Below are 17,760 nucleotides of genomic sequence, written 5' to 3' on the forward strand. Positions count from 1 at the left end.
GGGTGCATGCCATAACAATACCTGCCCATTCTCCTCCTCCCTCACCTCCATTCAGGGACCCAAACTTCTTCCAGGTGAGGCAACACTTCACCTGCGAATCTGTTGGGCTCATCTATTGATAAACCTCTTTGTTGGGCACCCTTGCTCCATCAATTTAGACTGAGATACATATTTTCCAAGGTCTTTATTGCTGAAGGGCAGTGTTTTACCGGGGAGAACATGAAGGACAGGCCTGTACATAAACGCAATTGTGTTACTAGAAACGACCAAGTAATTTCTAACACTTCACCCTTTCATTGGAGTTACAGGACATCAAAGTGGATGATCCTCACCGCAGGTCCAAGAGCCCAACACTGGATACGGTCTCCAACCTCTCCCACAGCTCCGCTGACGATGCTGAAACATCAGTTAGATTGAAAACAGAAACGTGGCTGGAAATGAAAGCAGCTGATGTGAGTCCTTGGCAGAGAAGAGTGACTGAGGGACACGTGAGTGTGACTGAGGGACACTTGAGGACAGTGACTGAGGGGCACATGAGAGTGACTGAGAGGCACGTGAGAAAAGTGACTGAGGGGCACCTGTGAGTGACTGAGAGACACGTGAGTGTGACTGAGGGACACCTGAGAAAAGTGACTGAGGGACACATGAGAGTGACTGAGAGGCACATGAGAAAAGTGACTGAGGGGCACCTGTGAGTGACTGAGAGACACGTGAGGAGAGTCACTGAGGGACACCTGAGAAAAGTGACTGAGAGACACATGAAAGTGACTGAGAGACACGTGAGGAGAGTCACTGAGAGACACCTGAGAGTGACTGAGGGACGCCTGAGGAGAGTGACTGAGGGACACATGAGAGTGACTGAGGGACACCTGAGGAGACTGACTGAGAGGCATCTGGGAGTGACTGAGGGATGTGTGAGGAGAGTGACTGGGGGACACTTGAGAGTGACTGAGGGACACGTGAGGAGAGTGACTGAGGGACACGTGAGGAGTATGACTGAGGGTCACGTGAGGAGAGTGACTGAGGGACACGTGAGGAGAGTGACTGAGGGACACCTGCGAGTGACTGAGAGACACCTGAGGAGAGTGACTGAGGAATACGTGGGAAAAGTGACTGAGGGACACCTGCGAGTGACTAGAGACACCTGCAAGTGACTGAGGGACACCTGAGAAGAGTGATTGAGGGACACCTGAGGAGAGTGATTGAGGGACACCTGAGGAGAGTGACTGAGGGACATGTGAGAAAAGTGACTGAGGGACACCTGAGGAGAGTGATTGAGGGACACATGAGGAGAGTGACTGAGAGGCACCTGAGAGTGACTGAGGGACACCTGAGAGTGACTGTGAGACACTTGAGGAGAGGGATTGAGGGATAGCTGCTGCTTAGGTTAAATGAGGTAACAGTGTTGATCTTCAGAGGGGTCCATATTATGTGACTGAGGGACAATTCAAAGTTTCCAATTGAGTGTGAGTGGGACAAAACTCTGGAGCATTCACACTGGTGTCTTGTACAGCAGGAGTCTCGGTGTAGTGTGCGTTCGGTCTAGTCTGGGCAATGTACCACCCCTATGGGGACATGTCCATATGCAGGCAAGCAGGTACTGCTCAAGACTGCAATGGGTCACAACTCCTCCTTAGGACGAACACCCCCTACCATTCATGGTACAGGCATGTGACATGTCCGTTCTCTATTGGGGGGGGGGGGTATTGTCCAGAGTCTCTGCACTTCCTTTGCAGGAGACGAGGGCAGATATTATAAAAGCAGAATACAGTTTACAGACATGAAGATATCAAGCTGTCCACAAGGAACACAATGCTGAATCAGCTGGGTGGTGGGGAGGTGGGAGGGTGTGGTGGCAGATCTAATCCCTGGTGAGGAATCACTATCTCAGGTCTCAGTTCTCATTTAGTTGGGAAGGAGACCAGGGTAACATCTCATGATCCAGATGCCCTTAAACGGACGGCTCTACTATGATGCCTGCTGTAGTCAAGCAGTCTGCCAGTATTGCCCAGCTCAGTTGTCGGATACCAGATGAATCTTCATAAACTTACTACCCCTGATAGAATTGCGTTTGTGAGAGAGGTGAGGCAGAAGTAGCAAAAATGTATGGGGGTGGTGGGGGTGGTGGGCAGGAATACTAATACATCATTGGGCTCATTCATCCCTACACAGTCAATTGATGGCTTCAGATAATTACATGGTTGTGCTATGGTGAGGTGGGGGGCCTAGGCAATTCTGAGCTGAAAGGATGCTGGGGTTCCTTCTTCAATGGATTAATCTGAAATGACATTGTTTTGTAAACTTCCAGTAATTTCTCCATTCAACTGAATAGAGACCAGATTTTTCTTCCAAACTACCCAGAGGTTTGATTATATTTAGCCCAGAGAGAATTGAACTCAAGTTCTGAAGTATTAGTCGTTAATGAGGGCAGAAAATCCTCAGGTGTTAATTTCCCCAAGTGGGGCTATGTGGTTGATGGAGGTTGAGCAGCTGACTGTGATTTATCTGCCTCCCCAGGCAATCAAGAAAGACAACATCCACAATGCAGAGATCAAAGCTCATCTCAGAGAAGGAATCCAAAAACTTCGTCAAACAGTGAGCACCCCGGCAATTCGCCTCTCTTTGTTATAGCCACGAAACGTGACCCAGGTGGCCCCACTTGGCTGAAGTCCTGAGGCTTCCAGACATGAGGGTGACTAGAGGACACCAAGGGTAACTTCTCCACTGCACACATTCAGGACACTTAGCCCATATGTCAGGGGAGGACATGTAGTTCATTGGCCACAGTCCCCTTCTCAGCGTCAAAAGTCCTGCATTCCCCATGCTCCTCAGGTCCTCTTGAACATCATTGTTGCACAACCACAACCACAGAGTTCAACTGAATCCACCCACAAACCACTGGGTACCATTGCCACCTGTGTCAGCTTAGGGTATCTTACTGCACTCAACTCTCATGGCATCTGATCTGTTCAGGACAAAAGAGGCCAGCTAGAAACCCCTAGGAAATCCCCCAGGGGAGAGCATGCTTTAGATTGTTGGATTCTGATGTACTTAATCGAAGGTCCTTTCAGAAGTCAGGAAAGAGGCACAAAACCTGTTGCTTCATGATTGTTTTATTAAGCGTTAATAGAATAAGGAAAATCTAAAATGAACAGTGATAAAGTAAGTGAAGAGAGGGAGAGGCAAAAGAGAAAAAAGAAGATGTTGCTGCTGCACGGTTAGCTCTTTTTACAGTATATCCATAGATAAGAAACATTCTATTCAGATTTGCACATGAAGGGCAGACTGTCAGAAAGCCCTGTTGAAATAATGCAGGATCAGTGAAGCTTACTGAGGTTTCCAGAATTATACAAATGTAACCAGTAGGGGGCACATTAAACAATTGCATTTACATACGGTGGACACTAGGAAACATTGGTAGATGTGTCTAAGTAATGATATAATATACAAGCAGATAATCAATTGCTAAGCTGCAAAAATAACAATTAAAAAGTCTAATTCAACAAGGTCTACCATGACCACCCCTCTACCACCCAATCTGGGACAACCCTGTACCTTCCTCCACAGTACAGGATCTTGTACTGAATGTGTTCATACTCAACAGTGATCCAGTGAGACCATCCAAATTTTTCAGAATAAATAATAGCAAGAATGGAAACAGGAGCAAGAGAAGGACTCGGCTCCTGGAGCCTGCTCCACCAGTCTCTGAGATCATGGCTGGCCTCTCTCTATACCACTTTGTAGCTCAAATACCTGCCACTCTCCACCCAGAATATATTCAGTGTCTCTGCATCCACACCTTCCTCTGGGAGAAAGGATTTCAAATATTCACCATCCATTGAGAGAAGAAATTGCTCCTCATGTCCTAAGCGGCAATTCCTGATTCTGAATTCCAGATCCTAGTTCCAGATCCCCCCAATAGGAGAAACCTTTTCACCATCCATCATTCAGCCCATCAAGGCCATGCTCTTCCTCTCCATGGACCCTCAGTTTCTCTCTCTAATTCCCTCAATCTCTTCCTGCCCCCTTCACTTTCTTTGAACTTCTCACAGTCTGCTGACCCACCTGTCTGTGTATCATCAACAAACTTAGCTACAGTCCACTCAAAGTCAAAGTCAGGTTTATTGTCATACTGTATGACAGTACATGTATGCAGAGGTACCATGAAAAACACACAACAGCATCACAGGCACATAGCATCATGTAAGCAGCAATAAACAATAATTAAATACACATTCTATAAGAAAAAACATAATTAGGACAAAAATGTGTATCTTAGTACAAAGTGATTAAAATGGTCATATTATTGCTAAACTGTAGTGATTAGGGTTTTACCGGTTGGTTCTCGAACAGAATGGTTGAAGGGAGGTAGCTGTTCTTGAACCTGTTGCTGTGGGACTTCTGTAATTAATACAGAGAGTAAGTAGTTGTAGCCCCAGCACTGATCCTTGTGGTGCTCCACTAGTTACTGACTGTCAGTGTGGGCATGACTCTTTTCCCTCACTGAATTCTCTTAGTTCTTTGCAGATCCCTGCTCTTGTCCATCATGTGGCATCATATCTAATGCTTTTGACATGAGGATGAATTTGTTTTCAGAGGGTGTGAGTGTTTGCAATTCTCTCCCTCAGAGAGCAGGAGATTTACAGTCATCAAGGCTGAAACTAATGGATTCTTGTGCAGTATGAGAATCAGAATAAGTACCTCTCAACTCAGAAATTAACCCAAGGAGCAGAACCTGAGAATAAACCAATCAATGAACTGAATCAGACGGGGCAGGGAAGTGATTTCATGTCTGCTGTTGATCAGGGTCTAGACGAGGGGTGAATGGTCTTCACGTTGTGACCCTCCCCACCCGTTGATGCTGTCTCACATCAAAGAGTGCAAAGATCTATGAGGACATCACCAGGACTCAAGGGTCTGAGTTATAGGGTGGGGTTGGGCAGGCTAGGTCTGTATTTTTTGGAGTGTAGGAGTCTGAGGGATAACCACACAGAGGCAGCACCAAAGACCTAGATAGGGTGAATGCACACAGTCTTTATCTGAGGGTTGTGGAATCAAGAGCTAGAGAGAATAGGTTTAACTAGAGAGGGAAAAGACTTAAAAGGAGTCCAAGGGCCAAGTTTATGTGGAGGGTAGTGTATATAATGGAACACTCTCAGACGAAGTAAGTGGTTAAGGCAGGTACAATAATAGCATTTGAAAGACAAGTGGACAAGTGCCTTTGCTGAAGAGCCTGCTTCTATGCTGAATTACTCTATGACTTTAACACCCCACTTTGAACAACCATGTTGTAACAAGATCCAAGGTAATTCTTTTCAGACATCAAGACTGAGCTCTTTCTAAATGGTTCACCATTGAAATTGAGTGACTAGACACTATCAGGAACAAGCTTGGGATAGTTGGCTGGGTGGAAAAACTGTACCAAAACTGTGCATGGTTTGCATCACCTTCTGATTTTGTCCAGGTCCACCTGATGATGATTGAAAATGAGAGAGTACCTGAGAACGAGCGCTTGGATCAGCACGAATTTAACCTCGATCTGAAGGAGCAACAGCGTCTGCATGCCGAGGGAGAGGAAAAGGTGGCCAAGGTGATGTCAAAGACCGTTCTGACGCATGTACTTTCTCTGTAACAGTGAAACGAGGCTTGTTTTTGCTGTTGTTGTTTTGTTGCTTATGTTCTGCTGAACATTGTGGACATGCTATGTTGGCACCAGAATGTGTGGTGATTCTTCTGGGCTGCTCCCTGTTAACACAAACAAAGCAATTCTCTGCATGCTTCGATGTACATGTGACAAATAAACTCGAATCTTGTACAGCACCAGCTGCCTTTGGAATGGGCTACTTGTCTGCATTCAGTTACTGATTAGAAATCTTTACCAGTAAAATCAATGTAAGTTTGGTTCACACAGAAAGCTTCTTGAAATCTAGGCTACCCCTGATTGTTATTGCAGGACTCTTTCCAATCCTTCATTCTCCTGATCACTTCCAACTATCCCATTCTAATGAAAGTCTCAGATTTGAAACAATCTGTTTCTCATTTTGCATACGCTGATTGATGTACATGAGGGTGTTCAGTATTTCCTGTTTCTGTTGCTCTTCTAACTTCTATTGTTGGTCACCTCATGTTGCTTTTTGGTGGGCCATGTGTCTATGTGGGCAGTGCTTCTGTGTGGACTGTGCATCTGTGTGTTCTGTGCTAGCACGAGCCAGGCATTTGCAGTGTAAGGACCTGCTCACTGTGCAGAGTTTCACTCATCAATAGGTCCGTGAGTCCATTGAGATGAAGAACCTGGCAAACCAGTACCTGTGTGAGGTGATTAAGGAAGAATGCTGGGACAAGATGGCTGTGAAGGGCCGGACGCTGGAGGTAATGGAATGAAGTTCAGGTGGCAGGTTCTGAGCGTTTGGGTGTGGCGTTGCCTGTATGTCTTTTCAGCTGCAAGGCCAAGGTCAGATGGGGCAAGGCTGCAACTCTCCCTGGGTCCCCAGGGCAGGGGATGCAAAGATATTATGGCAGGGCAATTCATGGAAGATTAGCACTCAGAAGGGGGAGGCCTCAGTAGAAGTGTACCCAACAGAGGGTGTTTGGAAAGTTGCTGTACCTGCAGACGAGCAACATAATGTACCGGAGGGAGGTGTGATGGAGGGTGACTGTGCCTGCTGAAGGGGCAAAGCAGAGAAAGCGTGCCCAATGGGGAAACAATGCACAACAAATACACTAAAGGAAGTGTCAGTGAAGAACTGGGATGGAGCGAGCAGAGAGGGTGCCATCACAGTGTTAGTGTCCCACAGGGGCATATGATGGAGAGTTAGTGTACACAAGGCAAAGGGTTATGATGGAGAGCCTGTGTACACAAGGCAGGGGGATATGATGGAGATTCTGTATACAGAAGGTAGGGGGATATGATGGAGATCCTGTGTACACAAGGCAGGGGGATATGATGGAGATTCTGTATACAGAAGGTAGGGGGATATGATGGAGATCCTGTGTACACAAGCCAGGGGGATATGATGGAGATCCTGTGTACACAAGGCAGGGGGATATGATGGAGATTCTGTGTTCAGAAGGTAGGGGGATATGATGGAGTGCTAGTGTACACAGGATGGGGATTGGCGTTCTTTGGATGGGTGTGATGCAGTCAGTGTACACAAGGGAGCAGACAATGACTTGATATACCTTGTATTTTGCAGGCTTTTTATTCGGGATTACCTGTGAGGAATTATCCAATGAGAGAGCGCAGCAAGGAGGAGCTAGAGCTCCTCAAACAGATTGAATGGCAGAGGACAATCGAATTGATGGATATGAAGGTACCTGTCTCCCACAGATCCCCTCACTGATAGTGCTCTGGTGCAGAATAGTACTGCACTGTAGTGCTCTATGTTCTATGAAACTGTGTCAGAGTGAGTGCAGACAAATTCCCTTAAATTATGTTGTAATCCCTGTAATTACTTCCCTAATTTAGGTGTAGCTTGGGGAAAAGTACACACTCAGGACAACAAAGACTTTTTCGGGTTTTAATTCCTTTATCGGTTTTCGGTGTTTAAGTGCCAGGAGAGGGTCACGAAACAAAACGAACGAATTCACAACTAGTTCTTGCCATTACAATCTCAGTTTAACTTTCGATCCACACCCTTGTGTATGAACAGAATTGCGTATTGCAGTATAAAAATACCAGAACTAATACGGTACAAATACGGTAGTGGCAATCCTGAAGGAACAAAATACAAACAACATTAGAATCCCACCCACCCTGCACCTTATACATAACAGCGAAAAACGTAAGTGAATACCTCTCGTCTAAGACATACACACGTGCTGAACTTCCGAACAGAGACTAAACATTCACGTTACGCGGTTACATGCACAATCAGTCCCAATACAATAAAGTTAGACAAAAGGTACACTTTGGCACAACGTTTACAAGGTATTGCTTGGTAGTTAAACTACAGGAAGACTGACCTACTTGGCTGGTGAGGAACTTGGTATAAGCCACACTACCCAGCGTTGATTCTTTCACGCGTGGAAATCTAAAGCATCCACATGTAAATCATGTCAAATTACCGATATTCTCAATCCGCCAGCAAGAATAAATGAATTCACATGGATATTGTCAATTAATGCTCACCTTTCCTCACCATGCCCAGAACACTCTGGGAGAGACCAGATTCCAACGCCCCACCAGTGTCTTCAGCAGAAAGCAAAATGGTCTCCCCACTATCCCGCGCGTGAGTAATGACATCACCGTCTCCCTTAAAGGCACTGACAACTATTCTAGCATTACCCGGATGGCTCCTAAGTACACTTTAACGATACTGAATAAGATACAATGGTCACCCGGTTACATTCTCCCCTGCATTCAAGTGATCATCCTCGATTACTCGCTCACTACAAGGGTACTTTTACCCTCCTTAACTGCTTCTCTAAAGAGGACTGAACTGAGACTAGCCAGTATCTCAGACACTGCTGCCTGGCTTATGGAGACCTCAGCGAGGACTGACCTTGGTTCGCGATGTGGGTTAGGGTGCTGTCCAGCATTTACTCGTTTACTCCTGCGGGGTGCTGCTACAAGAGGGCTACCGACCTCTGCCCCTGCATTAGCCGTCGTCGGCTCCCCTGTCTCAGTTCCAGAAGGTGTCGTATTTTTGGAAGATATGCTGTCTAGGCTAGGGTCAAGGCTCTGTACCCCCTGTTCTGACATGTCTTCTACCACTATCACACCATTCTCTGAATCCTCAGAATCTGATTCATGCCCCAGGGGTGAGCTGGCCTGAGTTACCGGAGTTTGCAGTCTCCTTTGGGTAGCTGGAGGGGGATATTTCTCACAGGGCCTGATGTCTACCGTGTTCACCCTCTTGCTAGGCCCACCCTCCCAAGGTTCCACAGTGTAGGTGTTGCCCAGTACCTCTACCACCCTGTAGACCATTGAGTTCCAAGCATCCTGGATCTTATTACGGCCTAATAGTCTGTTCCTCAAGTAAACCAGTGCATTCACATCAACTTTGGGACAGTACACTTTGTCCTCCTGCCAGGCAATGCGTTCTGCCGTCATCTGTTCAGAGTATTCTTTTGCTCTGGCATGCGCATCCCTCAGTTGGCTCTGGTGTACAGCTCTGGTCCACCGTCTGTTCTTGCCCCAGCAGAGCATCCATGGGCAAGTGCGGATCCACCCAAACAACAGATAGTAAGGTGAATACCCAGTGGTTGCGTGAGGTGTCGCATTATTATCCACACACCACCTCGGGTAGATGTTCCGGCCGTATGTGCTTCTTTTCTGGAGGCAACGTACGCAACAGATCATGCATCGTCCTGTTGAAACGCTCTCACTGCGCGTTGCCAGTAGGATGATGAGGTGTGGTACGGCTCTTCTTTACCCCGTATAGTTTGCTAAGCTCCTCAATGACCTCACTTTCGAAGTTACGGCCCTGGTCAGGATGCAACCTCTCAGGGACACCGTACTTCATGAACCATTCCCTCAAGAGCACCCTTGCTGTGGTATCTGCCTTTTGGCCCTGAGTCAGAAATGCCTGGGTGAATTTAGTGAAGATGTCCGTGACCACTAAGACATTCTCACGCCCATCACTTGCCGGCTCCAACACAGTGAAGTCTACCGCTATAACTTCAAGTGGCCTGGAAGCCAGAAATGACTTCATGGGGGGGGGCAGGGGTGGATCCTAGGCTGCGGCATCTTAGTTAGTACACAACGTGGACAATTTCTGATCCACCGTGCCACATCCTTGTGTATACCCACCCAAAAACATCAGCTTCTCAACAACTGCAGAGTACGTTCTATGCCTTGATGGCCCATAGAGTCATGTACGTACTCTACACTTTGCTCCTCAAGCTGTTAGGTATCAGAAGCTGGTAACACTCCCCAAGCTTCTCATCCTCAACCACCTTATACAGTAACCCTTTACGCTCCCTGATACTGTCTCAGTGCCTTAACAGAGACAAAACGGGTTTAGGCAGGGTTTTACACTCCTGGCCACTCAGCTTTCTTTTCTGATCCCATAAGTCTCTTAGGACACCTAACACAGGGTGTTGCTGCTGAAAAGTATGCAAGTCCCCATTAGAATAACTTGGAAGGGTTGGAGTGTTCCCTTGCGTCGGACCACTTACATCACTAGTACCAGCTTCCCAGGCTCAAATTTGCTTAACCCTATAGCTGTTAAGACCAGCGGTAACCAGTGCCGGGTCAAGGGCAGTGCCGTGATTGATCAAACTACAGATCGCCACAGCCCCATCGAACTCCGCATCCTCTGAGGCAGGCTCAGGCTCCCCTGCAAATGGCTGCCTAGAGAATGCATCAGCCGCAGTATTGCTCCGACCCGGACGATACTGAGTAAGATCCAATGGTCACCCGGTTACATAGGTTGTACGTAGTGGGATTGCAATTCAGTCAAAAGTGTGCAGCATGTCCTCAAAGATCAACCATCTTAATGGTCCATCCTGGGTATAAGGCATCTAGCTCAATCTAAAGTCAGTGGTGGGGAAATAATGAGGGATGTAATAACAGAACAACTTGAAAACAATAATAGGACACAATAGAGTCAGAGTGGATTTGAGAGAGTGAAATTGTGTTTGAATAACCCATTGAAATTCTCTGAGGTTGTCACTGGTAGAATAGAATAGATATGGGGTTATCAGTGGATGTAGTTAGACTTTCAGAGGACACTTGATAACATTCCACACAAGAGGCTGATCAACAAGGTGTGTGCAATTTACTGGCATGGACTGAGAAATGGTTGACAATCAGAGGGGAATAAACAGGTTGGCAGACTATGAACCTTAGGGTATTGCAGAGTTCTGTGTTTGGATTCAAGCTATTCACAATCTGTTATAAGAGGCATAGATAGACGGGGTAGGCAGTCTTTTTTCTCAGGGCGGAAACCCCAAACACCAGAAAGAACAACTTTAATGTGAGAAGAGGAGTGTCTAAAGGAGAGAGGCAAGGCAAGTTTTTTTTTAAAACACCAAGAGTGGTTGGTGCCTGGATCATGTTGCCAAGGTAGAAGCAGATACGTTAGCAGCATTGAAGGGGCTCTTAAACAAACACATGAATAGCCAGGTAATTGAGCAACATAGACAGTGCACAGACAGATATGTAGCTCAATGCTAGCACAGACATGATGTGCTGAAGGGCCTGCACTGTCCAATAACTTGGCTGAGGGGATCCAATCTCCCCAAGTTTGCTGATGATATGACCCTACCTAGTTCTATAAGGAAGAGGTAAAGGGATATAGACAAACTAACTGAATAGATGAGAATATCTTAGATGGTGTATAATGTGAGAGGAAAGATATTTTAATGCAATTATATTGCACCTTAGTGAAACCACAGCTGAAGTAGTGCGTACTGTTTAGTTCCTTACCTTAAAAACGGGTTTCCTGCATAAAAGTAGGGTAAAAGTGATTCACCAGTCAGGTCATGAGATGGCAGGTGTGCTATATGAAGAAAGACTGAGTTAAACAAAGTCTGTTCAACCTTGAAGAAGGCAGAGAATTGGGTTGAAAGGGAAAATAAATCAGCTATGATGGAATGGCAGAGCAGACTTGATGGACTGAAAGGCCTTGTCTTATGGTCGTAATTAGTCACCATTAATTGTTCCAAAAGTGGGTAGGTGGTATGAGATGGAATGGGGGGGTGGTATGGACATGAGGCATTGGTGTTAATGGGTATGACTCTAAGATTAAACAACAAGGAAACGATTGTGGGAGTGGGATAACTCAGAACCAGTATAGACTTAATGGGACAAATGGCCTTCCATTCATTGGGAAAATGAGACAAGGGATCTTAGAAGGATTTAAAATAAAAATTCAGGATTTTAAAATGGGAAGGTTGCTAAAGCATGCATTTCTACAAGGAACTGCTGAAGACCAGTCAGTGCATAGAGTGAGTCAAAAGGGAAAAGATATTGAACAGGGCACAGGAAGTGTCAGGAAAAGACACCATTCTCTGTGTGGGGTCTGGTAGATGATACTCAGAAAATACTGCAATCCTGGACCCCGTCAAAGTCACTGCAGGTAGTATGTCATGGCAACAACACACCATGGCACCAGGTAATCGGGCAGAAGCTTTCAACAGTCTAGGTACTGCTTCACACTGCCTTCCTATCAGTGATGTGAGATGAGACTATGTTGCTTAGAATCAGGAACGGCGTGAAATAGCTAACAGCTTGAGGGTCCTGTAGTAGTGATGGGGCTTTATCCTCATTCTGCCTGAAGGCTCGAAAAGATATTGTAGAGACACAGCTGAAGAAGGAGGAGAAGGAAGAAGAGGAAACAGAGGAAGAAGACTCAAAGGAGGAAGAGAGTGTGGCATTGAAAGGCAGTCTGACATCCCAGTACGGAGTGGTGAACCCATACCTATACAAGCAGGTAGATCTGCACACAAGGGATGAGAAGATTAATCAGATCATCTTCTTGCAGGTAAGGAAAGCAAGTAGAACATATCCCAGCACCTTATCTAAGAAAGGATGTGCTGGTCTTGGAGAGGGTCCGAGGAATGTCCATGAGAATGATCCCAGGAATGAAAGGGCTAACATATGAGGAGCATTTGATGGCTCTGGACCTGTACTCACTAGGGTTTAGAAGGTTAGGCGGGGGGGATCTTATTGAAACCTACTGAATATTGATAGGCCGAGATCAAGTAGATGTAGAAAGAATGTTTCCTATAGTAGGAGAATCTAGGAGCAGAGGGCACAGAATAGAAGGATGTCCCCTTAGATGAGAGGGAATTCACAGATGTCAGTTGAAGCTAAGTCATGTCTACTGGGTGTGTCAGACATTGAACTGAGGGTGGGTAAGGCAGGAACCAGCACCCAAGTGCACTTGAACTCCAGCCCTTTCCAACCCCCACAGTTCAGCAGATGTCCTGTGTGCCTGGCCTCTGTAAAATACTGCAGCATCCAGTCATTAAGTCCCATGGAGTCAGCAATAAACACAAAGCAATGGCCCATTCAGACACTGTCAGCAGATTGCAGTCTCAGATCCTCTAGTGTCTGTGTACACCAGCAATGTGATCAGTTCTTAATGTCTTAATTCTCAACTACCCCAACATGTCTCCTGGTCCATGGGCAGTGGGGTAGGCCCCAAGCACCACTTTTGTCAGCTAATAGGAGGATTTCACACCTAGACTAATCTAGAAGTGTGCAATTCTCCTTCACATGATGCCACAGGCAGTACTCTGCATACCTTTAGCAAGTTTGGCCCGAAGCAAAGGACCTTAACTAGCAACTGTGGGGAAAGCTATGATATTCTTTGTGTAACTCTCTCACCGTAGGCTCATAATGAGTTAGCTATTACTGTGAATTCAAACTATTAACAACATAACTCTACAATGCATAGGAATAATGATGAAAAAGCCATCATAAATAAACAGGTCTAGGATGGATATGATTTGGGTAAACACAAAATATAAAAGTTTGAATGTTTCTCCCAATGGAAAATAAAATAATTACTTGTATGACCACTGGTCAAACGAATGTATGTTTGCCAGGAACCAGTAAGTCAGCTCACACCAGTATGAACTTAGATTTAAATTGTATTAACAAAATGCTTCAAGCTATAACAAACAAAATAAGTAAAGGGCGCATCATATATATTAGTCTATAGTGTGCATGTAATCGTTGGAGCTCATTGTCATGTAATCAATCCAATTTACTTCACTTTGTTTACTCATGGTACTGGAACATTTCTACACTGTAGAACCAGTCCCAGCAAAAAAATATCCATGCCACATCCAAGGAAAAAGGCATCAACCTTTATCCAATATTGTGTGCTCGCTGCTAACTGAGAGTTATCTGCATATTCTATGTGAACCCATAGTCTGCATGAGGATTTTCTGACATCTGTATCTGTCCTTCCAAATTTGGTTAAATGCACATTTCACCATGTTCTTCCACTATATTTGTTGTCCAGTTGCATTCTCCATCTTTCTCCTTCTTTCTTCCCACGCTTTCCCTAGAAAATGGCTCCCCTTCTCTTCCCGTGCTCTCTCTAGAATGGCTACCGTTGTCATTCATTTCTTTCTCCGGGGCATCTTATTGGCCAAAATGTTAGCAAGATAAATCCTATTGGCTAACTATGACGTGCCTAACTTAAATCAACTGAATTTTTATTTTAAACAGCAAAAATGAAAGACTCGATTATATAATGTAATTAAAAGAACACTTTTTAAAGATTTGCTTTTTGAGGGCATCTGCAGAAAAGAAAATGCCCCAGAGAATAACTGTATTAATAAATTAACACATGGTCTTAAACCAGGGTATTACATACGAGTCTCCAATCCCTGGCTCCTGCACCACGTTCCTATCACTGGTGCAATCCTTACCCTCTGCCAAGCTCAATTACTGGTCACTTCCCATATTTTATCACTGCCTCCTGTGATTCAAGGACGTGATTTACAACATCAAGGCTCAGTTCAACAAGGATTTTGACACAACCTACAAGCAAAAAGAGACAGAGATCTCCCGAGTGAACGATAGGAACATCCGTATCAGGGAGATAATGATGCAGCTGGATATGAATGAGGACATCTGGGTGCCCGCAATGAGCAATGACGAGAAGCCAGAGCGAGATTTTGTGGTACAGGACTCAGAGGTAATGCAAGGACTGTGAGACTGTCTGCTGTGTCTGAGCTCCCTACATGCTGCACGATGTGGATGGGACAGGGCGGGTGGGTGTGGGGACTTTATTATTGCTTGAGACAACACCAGAACCATCATCACTAACCCTTCACCAAGGTCGTTCTCCCCCCCGCACACTGACCCCTTTGCAAACACTGCTCTCATCTCCTGCACACTGACCCCTTCCCAGACAATGCCTAACTCTTCCCCTAGACTGAGGTTTCCCCTAACAACTCCCCTCCGTGCATGCACTGACCACTAAACATACCATTTGTGCACCAAACCTGGTGCACACCTGCCCCATGCATCCCGTCTGCACTGCCCACGCCCCATGCAATGCCCCTGCCCTGTGCACTATCTCTACACTCTTCCCCTCTCACTCACACACAGATCCTTCCTATGAATACTGTCCTCTGCCCTGCACGTTCTTGATATGGAGAGAAACTATTTCTTCCAGGATGGGGAATCCAGAACAGCATGACAGAACATAAAATTAGAATCATGCCAGGTTGGTGGGCTGAGGGACTACAGGCCTTTCCATGTCTGCCACAAATTTCGACAGGCTTGGCTTGAAGCGAGGGTCCTCAGGGGCAATGTGAGGGGACATTCCTCACTAATGGTGGAGAGGAAATCGGGACATCTCCTTGGGAAACAAGGCAGTTGATGGGGATCTATTGATGATTTCACATCTGGGATTACTGGATTTAGTTATGGATGCTACGTCCCTGTGATGCTGCTGCCTGTAGAATTTTCATTGCACCTATTTTATGTTTACGTGTACTTGTGTATATGACAATAAACTTCACTCTGACTTTGGCATTAAGGGCTATAGATCTGAGGTGCACGGTAAAATTGAGGCAGAGATCTCCTGTGGTCTCAGTTAATGCTGACCAGAGTCATCGCTTCCTCCTCTGTCCCTGAGAATACTGTGTGCCGTGGGCTTTCTGCCTCTCCACACACAGTGACCTGCTCCTCTTGCAGCTTCAGTGAACCAACACTGTAACCCTCTACGACCATAGGATGTGGCACTGCAGGTCAGTCAGTTCATTCTGAACTGGGACAGGTGCAACAATGATCTTTTATCTAATACATAAAAATAGCAGAAATATTCAACAGATCTGTAAACACCAAAACAATTAATATTTCATGTATTAAATGTTATTTAATGTACTATCAGACCATTCAGATGAAGGGTCATTGTACTGAGACATTAACTTTTATTTCTCTCTCCACGGCTGCTGCCTGACAGACTAAGTATTTCCACCATTTACAATTTTTTTTAACTTTTGAATTTCCAATTCTTGCAATTTTTATGCTTTCCCTTATGTTTATCTCTTTGGCAGATCACCGCTGAAAGGTACCTCACAGCAGAACAGAAGCTGAAGCTTGAAGAGGAGATCAGGGCAGAGCAGCTGCGGTTAATGGCTGCAAAGGTACCCAACCACTGAGCTCCACTGATCAAACGCATAGTCAGAAACCCACTTAGTATCCATCACTGTCTACATAAAGCAACAGAACCTATCACTACCCCCTGTAAAATTTATAAACCCATCACTGGCCACTGTAAAACATTATAAACCCCATCACTGGCCACTATAAAACATCAGAACCCCATCACTGCCCACTGTAAAATATTAGAACCTCATCACCGCCCACTGTAAAACATTATAAACCCGCTCACTGTCCACTGTAAAACCTCAGGCCCTGTCACTGCCCACTGTAAAACATTATAAACCCCACCACTGGCCACTGTAAAACATTATAAACCCGCTCACTGTCCACTGTAAAACCTCAGGCCCTGTCACTGCCCACTGTAAAACATTATAACCCCACCACTGGCCACTGTAAAACATTATAAACCCGGTCACTGTCCACTGTAAAACCTCAGGCCCTGTCACTGCCCACTGTAAAACATTATAACCCCACCACTGGCCACTGTAAAACATTATAAACCCGGTCACTGTCCACTGTAAAACCTCAGGCCCTGTCACTGCCCACTGTAAAACATTATAACCCCACCACTGGCCACTGTAAAACATTATAAACCCCATCATTGGCCACTGTAAAACATTATAAACCCCATCACTGGCCACTGTAAAACATTATAAACCCCATCATTGGCCACTGTAAAACATTATAAACCCCATCACTGGCCACTGTAAAACATTATAAACCCCATCATTGGCCACTGTAAAACATTATAAACCCCATCACTGGCCACTGTAAAACATTATAAACCCCATCATTGGCCACTGTAAAACATTATAAACCCCATCATTGGCCACTGTAAAACATTATAAACCCCATCACTGTCCACTGTAAAACATTATAAACCCGGTCACTGTCCACTGTAAAACCTCAGGCCCTGTCACTGCCCACTGTAAAACATTATAACCCCACCACTGGCCACTGTAAAACATTATAACCCCACCACTGGCCACTGTAAAACATTATAACCCCATCACTGGCCACTGTAAAACATTATAACCCCATCACTGGCCACTGTAAAACATTATAACCCCATCACTGTCCACTGTAAAACATTATAAACCCCATCACTGGCCACTGTAAAACATTATAACCCCACCACTGGCCACTGTAAAACATTATAAACCCCATCACTGGCCACTATAAAACATTATAACCCCATCACTGCCCACTGTAAAACATTATAAACCCCATCACTGGCCACTATAAAACATTATAACCCCATCACTGCCCACTGTAAAACATTATAAACCCCATCACTGGCCACTATAAAACATTATAACCCCATCACTGCCCACTGTAAAACATTATAAACCCCATCACTGGCCACTGTAAAACTTCAGAACCCCACCACTGTTCACTGTTAACCAAATTAACCCATCACTACCCACTGTAAAACAACACAACCCTATCACTGCTCTGTTGTTCTGTAAAACAACAGAACCCATCTCTTTTAACTGTCATTTATTCTAGATGTACAGAAGTTCACACATATGTACTTGCACAGAAGAACCAAACAGACAGATCACACACAGGAGTCAATGATTCCATTTTACCTGCTCCATATGGTACAGGAACAGGGCAGACAGCACATTGGCTGACATCGAAACAAACGTGCACATATCCTATGGTACCAACAATGAAAT

The 17,760-nt window shown here is 45.3% G+C and overlaps 1 protein-coding gene across 1 annotated transcript in view; it reads left to right on the plus strand.

Moving 5' to 3' along the window:
* Positions 1-17,760, plus strand: part of cfap43 (cilia and flagella associated protein 43) — a 98,867-nt gene that overhangs the window by 37,348 nt on the left and 43,759 nt on the right. The window contains exons 13-20 of the mRNA XM_072239068.1: positions 309-452; positions 2,518-2,595; positions 5,465-5,590; positions 6,265-6,369; positions 7,194-7,310; positions 12,225-12,428; positions 14,394-14,600; positions 15,970-16,059. Of these exons, the coding sequence (XP_072095169.1) occupies positions 309-452; positions 2,518-2,595; positions 5,465-5,590; positions 6,265-6,369; positions 7,194-7,310; positions 12,225-12,428; positions 14,394-14,600; positions 15,970-16,059 (1,071 nt within the window). The remainder of the gene's footprint in view (positions 1-308; positions 453-2,517; positions 2,596-5,464; positions 5,591-6,264; positions 6,370-7,193; positions 7,311-12,224; positions 12,429-14,393; positions 14,601-15,969; positions 16,060-17,760) is intronic.

The sequence above is a fragment of the Mobula birostris genome, chromosome 21 (assembly GCF_030028105.1).
Source record: "Mobula birostris isolate sMobBir1 chromosome 21, sMobBir1.hap1, whole genome shotgun sequence".
Lineage (NCBI taxonomy): Eukaryota > Metazoa > Chordata > Chondrichthyes > Myliobatiformes > Myliobatidae > Mobula > Mobula birostris.